The sequence below is a fragment of the Gadus macrocephalus genome, chromosome 22 (assembly GCF_031168955.1).
Source record: "Gadus macrocephalus chromosome 22, ASM3116895v1".
Taxonomy (NCBI): domain Eukaryota; kingdom Metazoa; phylum Chordata; class Actinopteri; order Gadiformes; family Gadidae; genus Gadus; species Gadus macrocephalus.
Genome location: NC_082403.1, coordinates 9,235,305 through 9,253,910, shown reverse-complemented (window position 1 = coordinate 9,253,910; position 18,606 = coordinate 9,235,305). Strand labels below are relative to the sequence as shown.

The following is an 18,606-nucleotide window of genomic DNA, read 5'->3' as shown; positions in this document are numbered from 1 at the left end:
CAAACGTTATTAAATTGTCTCGGTGCCTGAAGGAAACACAATTTTTCAAAAGCTGCAGTGTGAAGCACAAACACATGTTTTATAGACTAGAGATACGCCAGAATCTTGTTGTTCTATCATTAAACCCAAACATCCACACACATAGAGGGAGAGCAAAGAGGGAAAACCCTGCATATTGAACACAGATGACCTCGTGCAACATGCACCATGGCTTCAATGCTTTCTGTTCATGGGGGTGGGGACATCTCCTTGTCCGAAGTCCAATCAAGTCATTGATGCAACAGTTTGTAAATGTTATATCGATCCTGGTATAAAACAAAAGCCAACATCACGAAGGCCTACATCCTTGTGCGAACGGCTTATAACTGCTTACGACGCCTACTTTCACAATTTCATGATGATACTGTTTATAAATTGCATTTCAGTATGTTTAAACAAGCTTAACCAGTACTTAAGTAAATGCACAATCTCAGACTAATACGCAGCTGTAAAACTCCCATTAAGACATGACATTTCATTTGATTCAAATTAAAGTACAAATGGAAGCATTTTCTGACAGTGAACTTCACCGTTCAAAAGCGATATATACTGGACGTCGAAGATAGCCTAGTGGTATACATTTGGTCCTCGTCATGTTCAATTTATGGTGTCTTCAAATCTGGCCTTTTTTAAGGGACATAAAAGTTACAAAAGGTTCAGGCCTTGTTGGAATGACAAATTCTTCTTGTGAGAGACCATATGCGCTTTTCATTTAATTTAATTTCATCTATCACTGTGAGGCTTAGAACCCTTTCTTTAATGTAAAACCTGTAAAAGTTGCTAGAAATAAGCATTATTTGGATCTCTGTGTAGTTAAATTCAATGAAGCCCCATGGCAATGAGTTGGTTATTGTTGGCCAGCACAAGGTTCTGTACTGTTGACATTTTTGCTAATCCTGATATTTTCTAGTATTTGGTTTATCTGGCATCATCCTAGCTAATTAGAAAAGGCAATCACCATTTACAACCAGAGTCTTTCACTATAGTGTTTGGTTACTCAGTTGCTCTAATCCTCGAATGCTATGGAAACTGCTTTTGCCAACGCATTGTGAAATATTAGCCTAGAACATGTAAGCTAGGTCAACACATGTAATAACAAACACAAACATGACCGTATCATTACATCCCCTGCTTCATTGTCTGAAGGTTTTTGTTTTAGGTATGTAAAGGTACAAGTCATTGTGTTGACGTGATCATGGATCCATGTTCCCAGTGCATGGTGAACACATTAGACACGCCCCTCGTCCGTGGGGCTTGGGCCGGGCTATCTCCTGCTAGGCACCCTCCATTCATCTTATGAGCGTTCCATTGGCCGAGGCAGAATCTGCTAAAGGTCACTGCCACTAATTACACTTTCCAAAAGGGACAGATGCCCACCCTCGACCCCTTAGTTTTCTTTTCATCAAAAGAATATTCATCCATCGCAGAAGGGATTCCTGGAGTGATTTCAGCGAAGCACCATGTCCTTTATCAGTGTGACATCAACCCCACCAAAGGTTATAACGCAGAGCTGGCCCAGGTGACTTATTCGTAGGGCCCAGGGGACTATTCTTTTGCCAAGGCCACTATATTAGCATGGCCCAGATCACTATATTAGTATGGCCCAGATCACTATTGGTATAGCCCAGGTCACTATACTGGTATGGCCCAGGTCACTATACTGGTATGGCCCAGGTCACTATACTGGTATGGCCCAGGTCACTATACTGGTATGGCCCAGGTCACTATATTGGTATGGCCCAGGTCACTATATGGCCAAGGTCACTATACTGGTATGGCCCAGGTCACTATACTGGTATGGCCCAGGTCACTATACTGGTATGGCCCAGGTCACTATACTGGTATGGCCCAGGTCACTATATTGGTATGGCCCAGGTCACTATATTGGTATGGCCCAGGTCACTATATTGGTATGGCCCAGGTCACTATACTGGTATGGCCCAGGTCACTATATTGGTATGGCCCAGGTCACTATACTGGTATGGCCCAGGTCACTATACTGGTATGGCCCAGGTCGCTATATTGGTATGGCCCAGGTCACTATATGGCCAAGGTCACTATACTGGTATGGCCCAGGTCACTATATTGGTATGGCCCAGGTCACTATATTGGTATGGCCCAGGTCACTATATTGGTATGGCCCAGGTCACTATACTGGTATGGCCCAGGTCACTATACTGGTATGGCCCAGGTCACTATACTGGTATGGCCCAGGTCACTATATTGGTATGGCCCAGGTCACTATATTAGCATGGCCCAGGTCACTATATTGGTATGGCCCAGGTCACTATATTGGTATGGCCCAGGTCACTATACTGGTATAGCCCAGGTCACTATATTGGTATGGCCCAGGTCACTATATTGGTATGGCCCAGGTCACTATATTGGTATGGCCCAGGTCACTATACTGGTATGGCCCAGGTCACTATATTGGTATGGCCCAGGTCACTATATTGGTATGGCCCAGGACACTATATTGGTATGGCCCAGGTCACTATATTGGTATGGCCCAGGTCACTATACTGGTATGGCCCAGGTCACTATACTGGTATGGCCCAGGTCACTATACTGGTATATGGTCCAACCGAGCCGCAGTCCAGAGTCCCGGGTTCACTATAAGGAATAACTCTCCCAGCCTCTCTGGGTGGCTCTCTAGGTTACTCTCTCTTACTGCCACAGAGGGAGAAGGAGCCGGCCGGATCCAGAGTTCAAGCTCATTATCCTGGCCCTCAATCAGACCTCCAGCCAGCTCTTAATTGAGCCATCAGCGCCTTGGGGGGGGGGGGGTGAGAGACCGTGTCATTACTGTAATGAGGGAGCAGCCGTACAGGGGGCAGTAGGGAGAGCGCCACAAGGATCAACCCCCATGGCGTTGCCCCGTTGTGGTCAGATTCACATGGAAAGGAACGGTTTCCTGTGAACATCGCCCTGTCGCGGCTTACTGAGTGGACGGCAATAACAGTCTGTTAATATCTTATAACCCTCTCAAGCATAATCGATTAATATGGGGGGGGTGGGGGGGTATGTGACTCAAGGGTTGTGTGAGAAGGGTTGTAGTATCAGGAGAGAACCATGCAGACCATCCAAACCAATGCACTGTTTTTCATATATACGTTATATTAAACATATTCTATACTTCCAGATTGTATGTTAGTTTGAGCGGATGCAAATGGGGTTATAAAAGTGAAATGTCAATGTGGCGCCTTGAGTGGTGCCTAGTTCTGAGATGAGCGTCTGAGTATCCTCACTCACACCCTTGTCAGTCACCCTTATAGAGTGTGTGCATGTCACACTACCGTGCACACGAAACCCCAGATGAAACAAAATGTAAGCAGCAGTTACTCCCTCTTGTTCCACAGCTGCAATCAGTTAACTGATCCCTGATCTCTTCATAACGAATATCCTGTCCCTTTGGGTATTGTGTTCATGACGTCCACGGGGAGGAACAGAAAAGCCTTGAATGCCTGTTGCCGTTGTTGTTATTATTCCTTTATTCTCTCGCGACATGACGGGTCCTTCGCAGTGTAGTCATGGCCTGTGCACAGCGCACGTGATAAGCAGCTTTCGGGCTGTAAGCGTTTGAATATGTCGATGATTCACAGGTTACTTCATCATAGTCTCTGGCTGGCTCACTCAACGAATAAAATACGGCGTACATGACCCTGGGATTCCCCCTCCTTCCCTCCACACATAGTGGTTTCACATCGATTGTTTGTGTGGCCGATCACGGGGAAGAGAAATGTTGTCTAACCTCTCTGTCTCTGTCTCCCTGTGTCTGTGTCTCCCGACCATAGGAGGAGAGTGACGTCTGTCGTACCACGGCAACAGTGGGAGGGGGGGGGGGGCAATTGGCCACCTTTGTCCCTACTGAGCAAACGATGAACTGAGCATCGTCCACTCCACCAAACCCAACGTTTGAGTGTGTGCGTGTGTGGGTGTTTGCGTGTGTCAGAGTTCCTTCAGTGGCATGCATGACCGTGTCTGGGGCTATCTGTGCAAGAGTAAGAGGTCGTAGGTCACACCCACCGAGGGGCCGTTCTCTTCTTGACTGACGCGGCCGTCCGTTTCCGCTGTCACAAGGCACCATGGGAAGGAAAAAGATCCAGATCCAGCGAATCACGGATGAGAGGAACAAGCAGGTGAGATGAGAGTCTTGTGCGGTAAACAACACCGCCGTCGGTCAAATATGGACATTTACTAGTTAGTTGCACCACAGTAGTAGTAACACCACACCACACATACCGCCCTGAATCAAAAGAGCATTTTGTCTTATCTAAAACGCGGAGGGTCATAGTAGGCCATGTGTGAGGCGGCCCAGCTGGATAGCATGGCTTCCTGGAGGGCCAGAAGGCGAGACAGTGAAGGAAACTCAGGAGTCTCTGATCATCCACCAAGAGGAGCTTCACATCATGTAGCTCTATGATGTGTGAATGCACTCATAACTAAGTGACTCTGAAGCCAAACACACTCTCATCAGGCCGCTAACGAGCTCCAGGCTTAAGCAGAACCGGGGCCAGGAATTAGCAGACGATCGAGATCTTAAGAGCCCATCGACTGCTGGTACCGCACCCTTTAATGATGACTTTAAAAGTCATGCTCGCTCCTCTTTCTTATTCCTCTTCCTGCAGATCGCTGCTTAGACCTTCAGCATTGATCGGCCGCCAGTGGGGTAAAGAGGCTCTCTGGCCATCAATGTTGCTGAAGGGGATTATAAATCTGCTTGAGGCTATTAAACCACTTGGGAAAACATTTGAGGAGACCCCAACCCACGGCACAACTATGACGACTGTGTGTGCCTTTTAAAGGGGTAACCAAGTCGGAGCTGAGGACAAAGATTGGGACACACACAATTAACGATTCTTGCATAATATATCCACAAATTACATGGGGTTCTCTGAATAAGCTACCCACAAGCCATTGGCTTCTTGAGGCTCTGTTTTAAACATATAAAGGTATTGCTTTATTCTATATAGGCTGACGATGTGTAAAAAAAATCCTCTCCTCCGAAAGATCATCCCAAAGATCTTAAGCAAATCACTTTCTCTTGAACATGCAGGGGTTAATCTGCATTACTTCTTCTACTTATGGAATCATGGGCTTGTTCGCCAGATATCAGTTGCTATGGAGACCGTTTGCTGTCTATGACAAGGATCCGTCGCTGTGGTCACCAAAATCAACAATTCTTTTCCTTCTCCATGTATGAGTGCTTTTCACTGCCACCTACCGCCATCCTGTTTAGGCGAGATCCCCATTTGATAAATTGCTCCTGCAAGGAGTGGACGGGGAGCAGGGGCTGACCAATGGTAGGGTTGGCTTCATGTCGTCTACACATGTGCCATGGAGAGCATCCAGACTAACGGCAAGACGGAGGAGTGAGGTCTCTGCCGTAGGTGCTGGAGGCCAGCCCTTCCCCCAGGCAGTGGGACTGACTCACTCTACTTGTGTAGGGCACTTGTGCATAAACAAAATAAATTGCAGTGGCTCAGACGGCAGAGCCGGTTGCTGGTTCGATCCCCGGCATCCCTTGCCAAGCTTCGAGGTATCCCCAAGCAAGAGGCCTGACCCTTACTGCTCCCGACGTGCTAGCTCCATCGATGTGTGAATGTGTGTATGAATGGATGAATGTGTGGCCCTGTTTTAAAGGCGCGTTGAGGGGCCACGGGTCAGAAATGTGTTTAGTATTGTGCATAAATGTCGTGTGCCGTACCCCCAGGTGACGTTCACCAAGCGGAAGTTTGGCCTGATGAAGAAGGCGTACGAGCTGAGCGTGCTGTGCGACTGCGAGATCGCCCTCATCATCTTCAACCACTCCAACAAGCTGTTCCAGTACGCCAGCACCGACATGGACAAGGTCCTGCTCAAATACACAGAGTACAACGAGCCGCACGAGAGCCGCACCAACGCCGACATCATCGAGGTGAGCCCCGCGTTTGATTTCATTAAGGGCCAGCTGGTCAACCATGCTTTGACCACAGAGAAGTGTTTTTCTAACAAGGCCTGCATATCCATTCAATCAGAATGGGTTCAAAGCGACAGGGGTCTTTTTCGGGTGCTAGGCTTAGTATGACCAGGTTCATTAGAGGCTACGCTGTGTGCTGTGTTGTTCCAACGGGTCACGTACGCTGCGCTGTGCTCGCCGCACATAACGCAAATGGCATGCATGAGCACGTTCCTGGCCTCCTCCTCCTCCTCCTCCTCCTCCTCCTCCTCCTCCTCCTCCTCCTCCTCCTCCCTTTGGTTAAACCTCTTCCTCGCCCTCTCAGACTCTGCGGAAGAAGGGCTTCAATGGTTGCGACAGCCCCGAGCCCGACGGGGAAGACTCCATCGATCAGAGTCCCTTGAACGATGACAAGTATCGCAAGACTACCGAAGACCTGGACATCCTCTTCAAGCGCTACGGAGTGAGTCCCGCCTCAGGCCCCAGGCCCAACCTTAACACTCCCATGTCTGCCGATGCGCTTGACTCTAAAACGTCTGTCGTTTCTCTGCCCTTCTGCAGCAGTCGACGGCGACTGCCCCCTCATTCTCCATGCCCGTGACAGTCCAGGCGTCCAATCAGAGCCCACTGCAGTTCAGTAACCCGGGTAACACCCTGGTGACCACGTCCTATGTGACCTCCTCCACTCTCTCCGACACGCACCTCCTGTCGCCACAGCAACCGACGCTCCAAAGGAACACGGTGTCTCCGGGGTTGCCACAGCGACCGGCCAGCGCAGGTGAGCCACGGGGGCAAATGAGATTCCTCAGCATGCGCTTGAGGGACGGCCTAATCAGGCCTCACGGATAATGGCACATTGACCAGCCTACCTGCAACGCTTTCACACACTTCCAATAATTGAACCTTCGCTGAGCCACATGGATCAATCCATAAAATCCCGGCCCGTCGCTTTGAGCTAAAGCCCGGGCGCCTCATTGTACTGTCTAATCACCCCCCAATGTGAGATAACCTCACGATCGTTTTCATCAGGGGGGAAATGGACGCATTTCTGCTTCGTATCGAAGGGCTTGGACGGTGGAATGAGGAGCTAAAAATAGCGTGTTAATTTGCAACATTTTGCCTGTGCTGTAGCTCACATAGGGACCAGAAGTTGGAGGATGATCTGTTGAAGTAGTTATTCATGAGTGATGTAACGTTGCCGTTTTAAATCCGTAGTGACCTTTTTCCAAAAGTGAATTTAACTTCACTTGACATGTCTGGTGGCAACCACAATGAGTCAAGGCTGAGCATTCGATCCAGAGCGCTTCTCGAATCACCTAGAGGTATCCTTGAGATGTGTTGCTCTATATCAAATGTGTATATTTAATATTTTCATGGAGTGATATGCTTTGCAATTATTTGCATATTGCGAAGAAATGAATTGCTTGATTACCAAAATGGGAAATACTAACCACCATGTAATTACCTTTTATAATTAGTCTTCGATAATTCATTTAGAAGCCTTGATTAAGCTTAAAGAATTGCCTCACCTTAAAGCTGCAATACGTAACCCTTTATCAGGCTTGTAGCTTAAAGTGACCTGGACATTTCTGAAGTCTGATCGATGGATTTCATTAACGTTGTCCCTACTTTTCTCTTTGTTGACATGCTCTGTTGCACCACTATGTTTCTACAGTAGCCCAGAACAGATCACACAGAGGACGCTTTCTAATCAAATTTTAGGATTGCTATCTCACTTCTAAGCTATGACCTATAGTTTTACAGACTAAATAAGTTAATTCAATTTATGAACCTTGTAGGTTTGCACTTGGCTGCTCGATGCTGCCATAGAAGAGGACATCAGTAGGTGGTGGGGGGGGTAGTATTTAGTTGGTTGCAAGATGCCACTATATCCCACACACTGCGCCTTATTAAGTGTGAATTATTTGTTTTCTAACAGGAGCTCTTCTAGGAGGGGATCCCAACAATTCTAACGGCGGATGTCCAAGTCCAGTCCGTAAGTATTACTGAAATCCCTGTTTTAGCTCAGATATGTTAACAACAATGATCAAAATTCCTCTGAGGTGCTCGTCAATATCGCAGATCCATATAAGTGTAACTGTTTGGATTGGCATCGGTAATAAAAAACACTGCATATAAGCTTGCAATTATGTCAAAAACACTCATTCATTTCGAAAAAACGAAGCCAACATGTGGAAAGTGTTTTTTTCAGATTTTGTGTTGGAACAATCATGGTCAAGTTGGTGTAATGTTGACATAATGAGCTGAACAGTAACAGAAAGGAAACTGCACATAACACTCGTCACATGCCGTTCTTGTTTACAACGTTTACACAAAGAGGTGTATGATCCTTTGGGCGCAAACTATCTTCACTGGCAGAGACGGCAACACTGTTGGTCTTTTGAAAATTTGTTCATGCACATTCCAATATTTTGTAAAAATATATCTTTATATTAATTTCACGCATGTCCCCTTAGTTCACATCTATTTATTTTTTGCATATTTCTTGTACGAGTGCAAGTCAATGACGAAACCTTTCTTGCTCTCATCCAGCTAACGGATACAACAGTGCCAGGGCCTCCCCGGGCCTCCTCACCGTCTCCAACGGCAACAGTCTGGGGAAAGTAGTTCCGGCCAAGTCCTCGCCGCCGCCCCCTAGCCCCCAGATAGTGAATAGCCGCAAGCCAGACCTGCGAGTCATCACCTCACAGGGTGGGAAGAGCCTCATGCAGATGGTAAGATAGACCCGACCAGGAAGCAACCTCCCCCATCTGACACACAGCCACACAGCTTAGCTTCCTCTAACAGCACAGTAAGAACCACCTGGACCCCATGTGTGTTGGGGGAAACCGAGTGGCTCATACAAACATAAATCAAAGATATTTTTATTGGCTTTCTTTTGATTAATTGTAATGCTGCTTTAGAGATGCAAATGTGGTTAATTATGTCCCAAACCCATGAATTGGCAACATGGTACAAGCATATCAATGTACATTTCTACGTTTTTTTATTTAATCTTTATGTTTCTACAATTTTTATTTTTTTTTTCTGAATTGGTGGAAGGATAGCCTTTCCGTGTTTACAGACAGGGGTGGTTTTGTGTTTCTAGTCCCTGATCTGGAGCAGGCTCTACCACCCAGCGATGCTCTGCAGAGCACTGATGAACCTGCACTCAATCCTACCACGCTCTGCTCCATGTGTGAACAGGACGCTGTTAGCGTTGGTCCAGTAATGACCCGCCTTACGTGATGTCGCCCTACTGATGTTCGGTGTTCCCTTTAGCATTCATGTTAGAATTAGCATAAGCTTTAGCATTAGCGTCAGCCTAAGGTACTGTGCACCAGGTTCAGAGATGTGACCCTCTCTATTGCTGCTCTTTGCAGACAGAGGATGAGCTGGAATTGGTGAACGAGGTGAATCTTCTCAGCGTCATTTTTGTATTTTCTTCCGCATGACACGATGGCCATTCAACGCAACCCCCACTCATTAGCTCAGTGTTAAATCACCCCTCCCCACACGTGCCTGAGAAAATTGGGATTGATTTGTCCACTGACCTTTCTCTGGGTTGGTCTTGATCGGGGGGGGGGGGGGGGGGTCAGTGGTTCTGTTCACGTGGATGCATGCTGTACAAAACTGGTGGTTGATATTTTTTACCGGCATGGTCAGGGATCTTAGTATCATCCCTGTGTGATCGAAAACAAAAGGAAAACTTGTTTTTGTTGCAATTCGTAGATGGGGGGGGGAAAAACAGTCAAGAAACTCCCTGGTTGATTGTGCCTAAATGAAACATCTTCATTTGGAGATGTTGCCTTGTTACCATTCTCGACGGCATCAGGCATGGAAGGAATGTTTCTGTATTCATTTATTATTTTTAAAGTGCAAAGCATGTCCCTTGTTAACTAGCAACCCGAGTCTCATCTCCACCAACCACCAAATCACATGAGACCTAGCTGAAGTCACATTAAAGGCATTTTACTGTCAGTCAATGTCATCTCTTCTCCCGATAATTACCCTCAGTCCTTGTGAGGTTATGGTTAATTCACAACATAACGACATAAAAGTGCATACGCTTTTAGATTCTGGGAGAATATATCTGTTGGCTTTGATGGGAATTGCCTTTAATGTGATTTGCCTTTTTAAAGAAATATCAAATGCTGAAATCCAACCACAGTAGCACCAATCCAAGGGGATGAATATATGCTCTTTGATCGGATAAAAATGGCGTCACTTGCTCCCACCTTTAACCGTTCCAGCAGAACTTTATCTCTATACCTGTGGTGGGATTCTTTGCGTTTGGTTGCTCTTGAAGGGCAGGGCCTCCACTGGGCAGCGTACATTAAATCGACCATGCATGACGTTGGGAGGTGCTCCTGACTCTCCTGCCCTGTTCACCGTGCTCCCCATGGTGTCCAACCTCAACCGTGCCATCAAGTCCCCCCGCAGAGCAAGTGCATCGAACTCATCCTGGTTCCCATTACCGTGGCCGCGGGTTCTGTGCTCAGCGATGCTGCGACTGACTCCCCCATTCTTACCCCGCTGTGCTCTCTCCCCCCCCCCCACCCCCGGCAGAACGCCCAGCGGCTAGCCGCGGGGGCCCAACTGGCCCAGACCCTCACCACGCCCGTGGTCTCCGTGGCAACGCCCAGCCTGCTGGCCCAGGGTATGCCCTTCTCCGCCATGCCCACCGCGTACAACACAGGTGAGCTGGAGCAAATGAAAGGGGACACACACACACACACACACACACACACACACACACACACACACACACACACACACACACACACACACACACACACACACACACACACACACACACACACACTCCCACAGTCAGAAACCCCTCGCCTCTCCCCCTTGTTTGGCCAAAAGTTCTGGTTTTATGGAGTCGTTATTTATTATGTTGGAATATGTTTTGACCTGACCGTAATATTTGGCACAGCAAGCGCTTTCTCTAGGATTCCCCATCATTTATCTCTATCGTGATTCAAATTGGCAGATCCCAATGACCTCAAACCTATCTGGCCTTCTCTCTTTCTTTTTCTTTTTCTCTCTTTTTCTTAATCACTCTCGACCACTCTCTCTCAGAATACCAGCTGACGAGTGCTGACATCACGGCTCTGCATGCCCTGGCCTCACCTGGCGGTCTGCTGCCCACTAACGTGACCTGGCAACAGCAGACTGTATCCCAGCAACAACCACAACAACAGCAGCAGCAGCAACAGCAACAGCAGCAGCAGCTGAGTCTTGCGTCACTCAGCAACCTGGTGTAAGCTTAATGTTGTTGTCCCTTCTTCCTCCTTGCAGGCTGTTTTCTTATTCTTACTGTAATCTGTCATCCATGGCCTGTGCCCAGCTAAACAGCCTCTTTATTCATACATTAACTCAGTAATCAACTTGTCGTTTACTCTGCTAAACGTATTTTACTCTGCAAAAACCACAATGTACAGAGCATTGTGGATCATGCCATGAATCCTCCTCTATGCCAAGCTAGCAATTCACAGAAGAGGATTAAGTGAATTGGTCTCTGACTAACATCCTCACCTTCTCACTTTGATTTCATCCCTTCGCCTGCAACTGTGCTCAGCAGGTAGAGTGCAATGACGTGGGGAAGAGTGCAAACATGTTGTCTTTAAAATGAAACTAAAGCTGGAGTGTAGGACAGTATAGACGATGAGAGATCATGGCGTTCTTTGACTACAGTACACAGTGGTTGGGCACATTCTTCGTAATTACACACAGGTTATATGTATTTATACCACAGCATTGTTGAATATTTCATGCTGATTTGTCAATAACATTCGTAGAGATTGCATTATATATTTTAATATTGGGACCCCCCTTCACAATTTGCTACAGATTCAACCTTTGACCAGATCATTCCTTTACAATGCAAAACAATCTATGCACTCAAAGCGTTGTGGATGGTTATTTTAACATAACAGCTGATTAAGTCGATAAGAAATATTGGATACATGCAACTCACATCTACTGATTGTTGGTTACTGTGGTTCAAGCGGAATAAACCACTTTGGGCTGGCACGTTAATGGCTTTCAGCTCAACCGGTCGTGGTTTATTCCTTACATTCCACACTACACACAACGTGCGGTGTGTACCGTAAGCACACTGTAGCTCAATTAGCAACATTCCTAAACCATGCATTAACATTTGTTGTTGGTCCCAAGGCAGACGCTGACACTTGACTTCCAAGTGAGTCTGAGAAGACTCGAGAGCCGAGGCATCCGATCAATATTGGAGCAACCACACATTTAAGTTTCCAGAATGGAGCGCAGGAATCTGTAGCAATGGCAACAAAGAGAAACGGTTACGTGTAGGAATATGTAATGGCTATGCTACCGATAGAGCTTGGACACTGGGGCTTATTCCCAGAACCCCCCCTCCCTTGCCCTGGGGGGCTGAAGAATAGGCAGGTTACGTTGCACACATCAGTAGGACCAAACGGCAGCATGATCTGGCGCTGGGCGGCCTCTTGAAAGTGTGTTTGTCTCCCTCTTGTCCACAGCATGTGGGGTATGGACAAGCAGAGCAGCGAGCTGTCCAGCCAGGTCTCGTCTCTGGCAGCAAATCTGAGGTGAACAGCCACGAGAGACAGAGAGAGAGAAAAAGGGAGAGAGAGAGAGAGAGCGAGTGTGTGGGCTTTTTTGTAAGCTTGCAGATCCTTTAGTAAAAGTTGTTTCCTCCATTGGGAGAACAATGAAACACGTTCACAAGTTGACGTTTGCAGGATTACATGGAATTCTGGATGTTGAAGCGCTTATTAAGAACCTTAATTTGAAAAACATCAATTGTATTTATTAATTTAAGCCTCATATGAAAAGGTAAGGCGTTATTATAGAATAGAAAAAAATCGAACACTTATTTTTGATTGGGCTATTGTTAAAAACGGCATAAATATTAATATTTTTTATATTAGCCCCACCAACTAACGTTGTAAAAAATTGTTTTGGTATTTGTTGTGGATTGCAGTTTACAATATATCTTATATGCTGGCATAAATGAACTGGGAAGTTTGACTACAACACCTATAGACGTATGCCATCACAAGCTTGTTGTAACACATTGTTGCAAGAGCCTTTGCAATGATGTCGTTCTCTCAGCCTCCTCCTCCTCCTCCTCCTCCTCCTCCTCCTCATCCCACGCCTTCTGCCTTTTGACCTCTTCCTCCCTTTTGGTTTGATTTGGTTTCCGGCCTCCAACCTTCTCCTTTTCCTCCTCACAGCATTGGCTCTCCGTCCAACCTGCTGTTGGGTAGAGATGAGTGGTTGGGCCGGTACTGTACACCACTACACTGCCTGTCTTCACCCCGTGTGTCTGTGTGCTTTCGTTGCTGCCAATCGTCACCACACACACACACACAGCCACACTCAACACGCGCACACGTGCACACGTGCACACACGACACTACACACTCATACACCGGCCCCCCTCTCCTCAGCATGATTGGAAATCTGTCTTGCAGTCAGAGAGAAAAAGACGTGGCATAGTTCCTGTTCCGTCTGCCGGGTTCTACTCCAAGACAGGATGATTGATTGATTGATTGATTGATTGATTGATTGACTGATTTGTTATGTTTGCAGTTTTTTTTTGTTGCTGACTCATGGCAAATCACTGCAGTCATCCAAACCATTTCACGCTTTCTGGCCTGTTATTGAGTTGTTGTTTTTATGTGGGAGCATTGGCGACGATGCGTTGTAAGCTCTACACTCGCTAACTGCTTGGAATGAGTTGAATTGTTGCCCCGGGTCTTGTCTTTTTAATTATTGTTGTCGCTGCTGTTGCCAAGTAACGTGGTCCCGGTTGTTGTCTGACACGAGTGACAGCTGTTATGTTTCTCTCCTCTATCCAATAACCCGCTGACAACTGCTCCCTTTGTGTCCATCTTCCTCCCTCTTCCTGTCGCCCCCCTCCACAGGCCCGTCTCCCACATACCGCAGGGCGCCATGCTGACCGTCAACACCGCCTCCGGGGTGAGCATCAAGTCCGAGCCCGTCTCGCCCGGCCGCGAGCGCAGCACGCCCTGCCCTCCCCCCGCCTCCACCTCCGCCTCCTCCACCTCCATCCTGTCGGCCCCGCCCCAGTACCCGGGCTCGCTGCTCTGCCTGGAGCCGCCCACGGGGCGCTCCCCCGCCGACAGCGTCAGCAGCAACGCCAGCTCCTACGAGGGCAGCGACCGCGACGACCCTGCCGCCGCCGCCGCCGCCGCCGCAGGGGCCGGGGCCGGGGGAGGGGGAGGCGAAGGCACGGCGGCGGGCGGCGGCGCAGGGAACGCCGGCCGGGCCCCGCCCCCCGACTTCGGCCAATCGGCGGAGCTGCTGAGGGCGCAGAGCGAGCAGGAGCAGGAAGGGGGTAACATCAAGCGCATGAGGCTGGATGCCTGGGTCACATAGAGCAGCGGGGGGGTTGGATTATGATCTGCACGCCCTTGAAGACACTTTGCACCACCCGCAAGACACACCCCTGTCTTAAGCCACACCCTCCTTCACTTATTACCCCTCCCCCTCCCATCACACATTTAGCCTCTGTCCAGAATTGTACCCACTCCGTCCTCTCCGCCACTGCCCCCCCAGACTCCCCTGTCTCTGGGCAACCGTCTCTTGGTGTGGGGCAGGAGACGTGGCAGCCCCCCCGTCGCTCCGAGGCAGGGCATTGGATATAGAGTAAGGGACTGCGAAACCTGCTGACCCCAATGCACCCACCCACCTTTCACACGTAGTCGTTTCTTTCAGTAGAACTGAATATTACTGTTGAATACTTAATTGCAAATGTTGAGAAATGGACTGGAAAAAATCCCTCATCTAGGAGCGTGGATTAGAGTGGTTGTGGAGCGGTGTCTCAGTGGGGTGTCTTCAGCCAGCACGGTCCACGTGGTTCCCGTCACGTACTCCGCTGGGACGGTGGTGGTGGTGGTGGTGGGGGGGGGGGTCCGCATCACGGGAAGCTCACCGAACTGCCCAGTGCCATGTTCCCACGCACACCGTCTGTGTTCTTCCAGTTGTATCACTTCCAAGCGCCGCTTTGGAAAAACGACTTTTAGCTCTGGCACACGTGTTTTTTAATGGGAAGAACCAGCGCAGTGACACGCACTTAGACGAGGGAGAGGGAGGGAGGGAGGGAGAGGGAGAGAGGGAGCCGAGCAAGGCTGCAGAGTGAGAATAGTTTGGGTTTTTTCAGTCGGCCTGCCACGATTACCCCCCGTCTCCCATCGGGGGGCGCTCACACACCCTCCAAGCGGCATTTCTTGTGGTAAGCCCGCTAGCAGCCAAGGCTACGGGCGCCTCCGACGCGTCCTCACCGAGTGCCAATATCAACCTCCTCTCACGGATGCCAAATGCCTCTCGTTCCGGTGCAGAGACACTAACGAATATATCGCTCGTCCACGGCCAGGACTAACGCTACTACATAGAACCATAGAAGAAGACTTTCTTTCTTTCTTTTTTATCTGCCCTCCCGCTCTCCTTCTGCGCCATATATTTGTTGCAGAAGACGTCCAAGTGGTCACACGGTTTGGTACCGGGTGGAGACGCCATCCAGTTAACCGGGAAAAACAAAACAAACACGCCTAGCATGAGATGTTTGAGCTGAAGGGGGGCGTTCACTAGGGAAAGTATTAGATCCCCTCAGTCCAAGTGTACTTGTTCTGTTGGTATTTTGAAATCAGTTTTTTGAAGGTCTGTTAGTTGTCAAGAGGTAGGGATTATGACTTTGTATAAAAATCACTCCTTATATATCCAAAAAAAGCCTTGGTGTTCTATTTAGCTCTTAGTCCACTCTAGTTACCCTACGTCGGTGGTTTAAAAAAAGAAAAAAACTAAAAACAGAAAGGAAAAATGTCATTTTCTATATTTCTACAGCTTCAGTTTGGCAGCATAAGTGAATTAGCTCTTCAGCTTGGGCGACGTGTATGTACATATGAATATATTTGCATAGACTTTGCTAGATACCCCTAAAAACAAGCAATGTGTTGATTCTCAGTGGATCTGTTTGCATATATGAGTGTGTGAATTGAAACTTGTTTTTGGTGCAGGGGTAACGCACCACTAGGTAGGGCTGGTGAATTGAATTGGTTTCAGTAACCTTTTATATGCTAGTGTTGATGGTGTGTGCACTTCTCCGTCTCTCACACACAGAGGCCTTGATTGTGGTGTCATTATATTGTTGTTATTATTATTCATTATGCCACATGCAAAAAAAAAAATCAAAGTCAAAAAGTAACACGATACTTTGTTTATAACCACCATGAATTTGGATGATCTCGAGTCACTGGCTTCTAGTATTTCCTAAAGAGGGAGAGAGAGAGAGGAGAGAAAAAAAGCATACTTTGTGTTGTACCTTATTAAATTATATCTGATTATAATAACCAGTGAAACTATTTTACATGGGACTTTTCTAGATTATGCCTTTTCACGCAGAAGAGCATGAGATTGGCACATGTGGAGCGTGTCGTATCCGTAAAAAAGACTTGCCCACACACATCGTTTTGACTGCAGTTATGGACGTGGATGTTTTGTGTATGCGTGCGTACACACACACACACACACACACACACACACACACACACACACACACACACACACACACACACACACACACACACACACACATCCCAAAAAGATAAAATGAACAAACCCACTCACACCAGTTCAATATAGTGTACATATTAGTGATGTTTTGGCATTGTGGAGGTTGTCATAAGGAGCTAACGTTTAAGTCATGTTATATTTGTGCATGTCACGACACGGTGGGAGGTTTTTAATTGAAGTCTTGTCCAATGATCTGACGGAACCGCTTAGTATCGACCAATCAGCGGCCTACTAGGAATCAGGTGTTCTCTTCAGCCGGGACAGGTAGACATTATGCTCCATGATGTCATTCCTCATATGGGGACGACGTGCTTCATACACCCACTTACTTTTTAATCACCTCTGTCTTGTTAAACCCCCCAAAACACACTATGTTTGTCTTCTAGTTTTACAGGAACTGGTGATAGACTGAAATATGTGGCACCACATGAATAGGCTTCAGAAATCGTCTCTCTGCGGGATATGTTCATGTATAAAGAGGTCCTGTGTCCAATCTAGCAATGTAGTCTCGAGACAATCTGTATGAGAAAGGAATAACCTGCACCCGTTTCTTGTTGTGTACAATGTTTTGAAAATCTCACTATTTTTGGATTGTTAATTTGTGCTGGTGACAGTTCCATTGTCTTTTATGATAATATATTGGAGCTTTTATTTGAGTGCTATTTTTGGTTTAGGATAGCCTAATTATTCTTTTTTTACATTATCAGATTCATAAACATAAAGTACTGGTTTCCTTTTTGAAACAACTTGCTGAAATTGCACGATCAATTCTTGTGGTATTATCAAATGCAATGAAGGAAATACCAGTTAAATGCTGCAATTTGAATTAAGATAAAGAATATATTTATAGAACAGGGCAAACAACCGAAATTAGTAATCCAACAAATAAAAATGGAAAAACATCATGCATGGGATTCGAGTAATGACAAGTTGTGTTACAGTATGATAAAGGACATGCATCACATTTGAGTTATAGAAAAACTCAGAAAATGTAGCATATGAATACTAAAGATGAAATTTATAGCTAATATATTGTGTTGAGCTAGTCTGCTTTGGGTTTTGTTGTAAAGGAATATTTCTTTTTTTTTGTTGTTTTTTGAGAATGATATACAATTGTGTATATTTTCATATACAAAGTATGCACTGATATGTTATTAAAATTCTATACCGCTTTTACAAAAAAAGTGTTTGTTGTACCAAAGTATCCAAGTCCCTTGAAACCTTATCCTTTTTGCGTATGTTTTACCGTATTTTATATATTAAATAGACAAACTGAGTGAAATGGATTGAAACTGTGTTTTATTCACTGGTGTAATGGAATTTATTAAAACCTGTTTGTTTAATAGTCTACCGTGAAATATCAAACTGATGTGTTCTAAATCAATTTTTTGTCTACTCTGTGTTCTTGACAAAGACCACTTTGTGTATTTCTTAATGACGTTTTACAGTAATATACCTCCACTCCTTTAAAGGAAAACCAAACCGCAGCACCACTTGCAGAACGCATTGCCTTAAATGACTCCCTCTAGGTTAATATACGGTTGCATACGTAACTTCTTTATTGGCTGATCTGGTACTGCTCTGGCATGATTCCCCCCCCCCCTCCTGTTCAGTACATTTTAAGTCTGCGACTGAGTATACCATAGTCATGAAGATCCCACAGTCGTTCCCATATACCTGTGGTGGAAGTAAATGAAACATGAAGGTAATATTAGAAAAACCTCTAAAAACGTTTTATTCCTTAAAAGTTAGACAATAAAAAACGCATGACAGTTTTGCTAAATCGTGTTGCTGTAGTATCACATTGGTGATTACGGATGACACTAAATAAACCACAGCACGGCTTTAACATGAATTTTACTCAATATATTAATAATTATTATGAACAGGTTAACTCTCACTTACTTCCATGAACGAAGTGCAGCTAATTTTTCAAAAAGGGCGCAGTATTATTATATTCGAATTTAGCGAAAAGTAAATCAACCACGGCACGACTTTTACATGAATATTACTCAATAGGCTATATT

General features: G+C 46.4%; 1 protein-coding gene across 7 annotated transcripts in view; it reads left to right on the top strand.

Annotated features, from left to right (window-relative positions):
• mef2d (myocyte enhancer factor 2d) overlaps positions 1 to 16,596 on the top strand; it is a 17,903-nt gene extending 1,307 nt beyond the window's left edge. The window contains exons 2-13 of one of the 7 annotated variants that reach the window (XM_060042789.1): positions 3,834 to 4,178; positions 5,753 to 5,956; positions 6,303 to 6,440; positions 6,542 to 6,755; positions 7,917 to 7,973; positions 8,531 to 8,712; positions 9,361 to 9,390; positions 10,547 to 10,676; positions 11,066 to 11,246; positions 12,502 to 12,570; positions 13,219 to 13,269; positions 13,912 to 16,596. In XM_060042789.1, coding sequence (XP_059898772.1) covers positions 4,125 to 4,178; positions 5,753 to 5,956; positions 6,303 to 6,440; positions 6,542 to 6,755; positions 7,917 to 7,973; positions 8,531 to 8,712; positions 9,361 to 9,390; positions 10,547 to 10,676; positions 11,066 to 11,246; positions 12,502 to 12,570; positions 13,219 to 13,269; positions 13,912 to 14,386 — 1,785 coding nt within the window. In that variant the 5' untranslated portion in view covers positions 3,834 to 4,124 and the 3' untranslated portion in view covers positions 14,387 to 16,596. Of the gene's footprint in view, positions 1 to 3,833; positions 4,179 to 5,752; positions 5,957 to 6,302; positions 6,441 to 6,538; positions 6,756 to 7,916; positions 7,974 to 8,530; positions 8,713 to 9,360; positions 9,391 to 10,546; positions 10,677 to 11,065; positions 11,247 to 12,501; positions 12,571 to 13,218; positions 13,270 to 13,911 lie in introns of all 7 variants that reach the window. The other 6 variants (XM_060042788.1, XM_060042791.1, XM_060042790.1 and 3 more) reach the window with 6 other exon arrangements.
• The last annotated feature ends 2,010 nt before the right edge of the window (positions 16,597 to 18,606 follow it).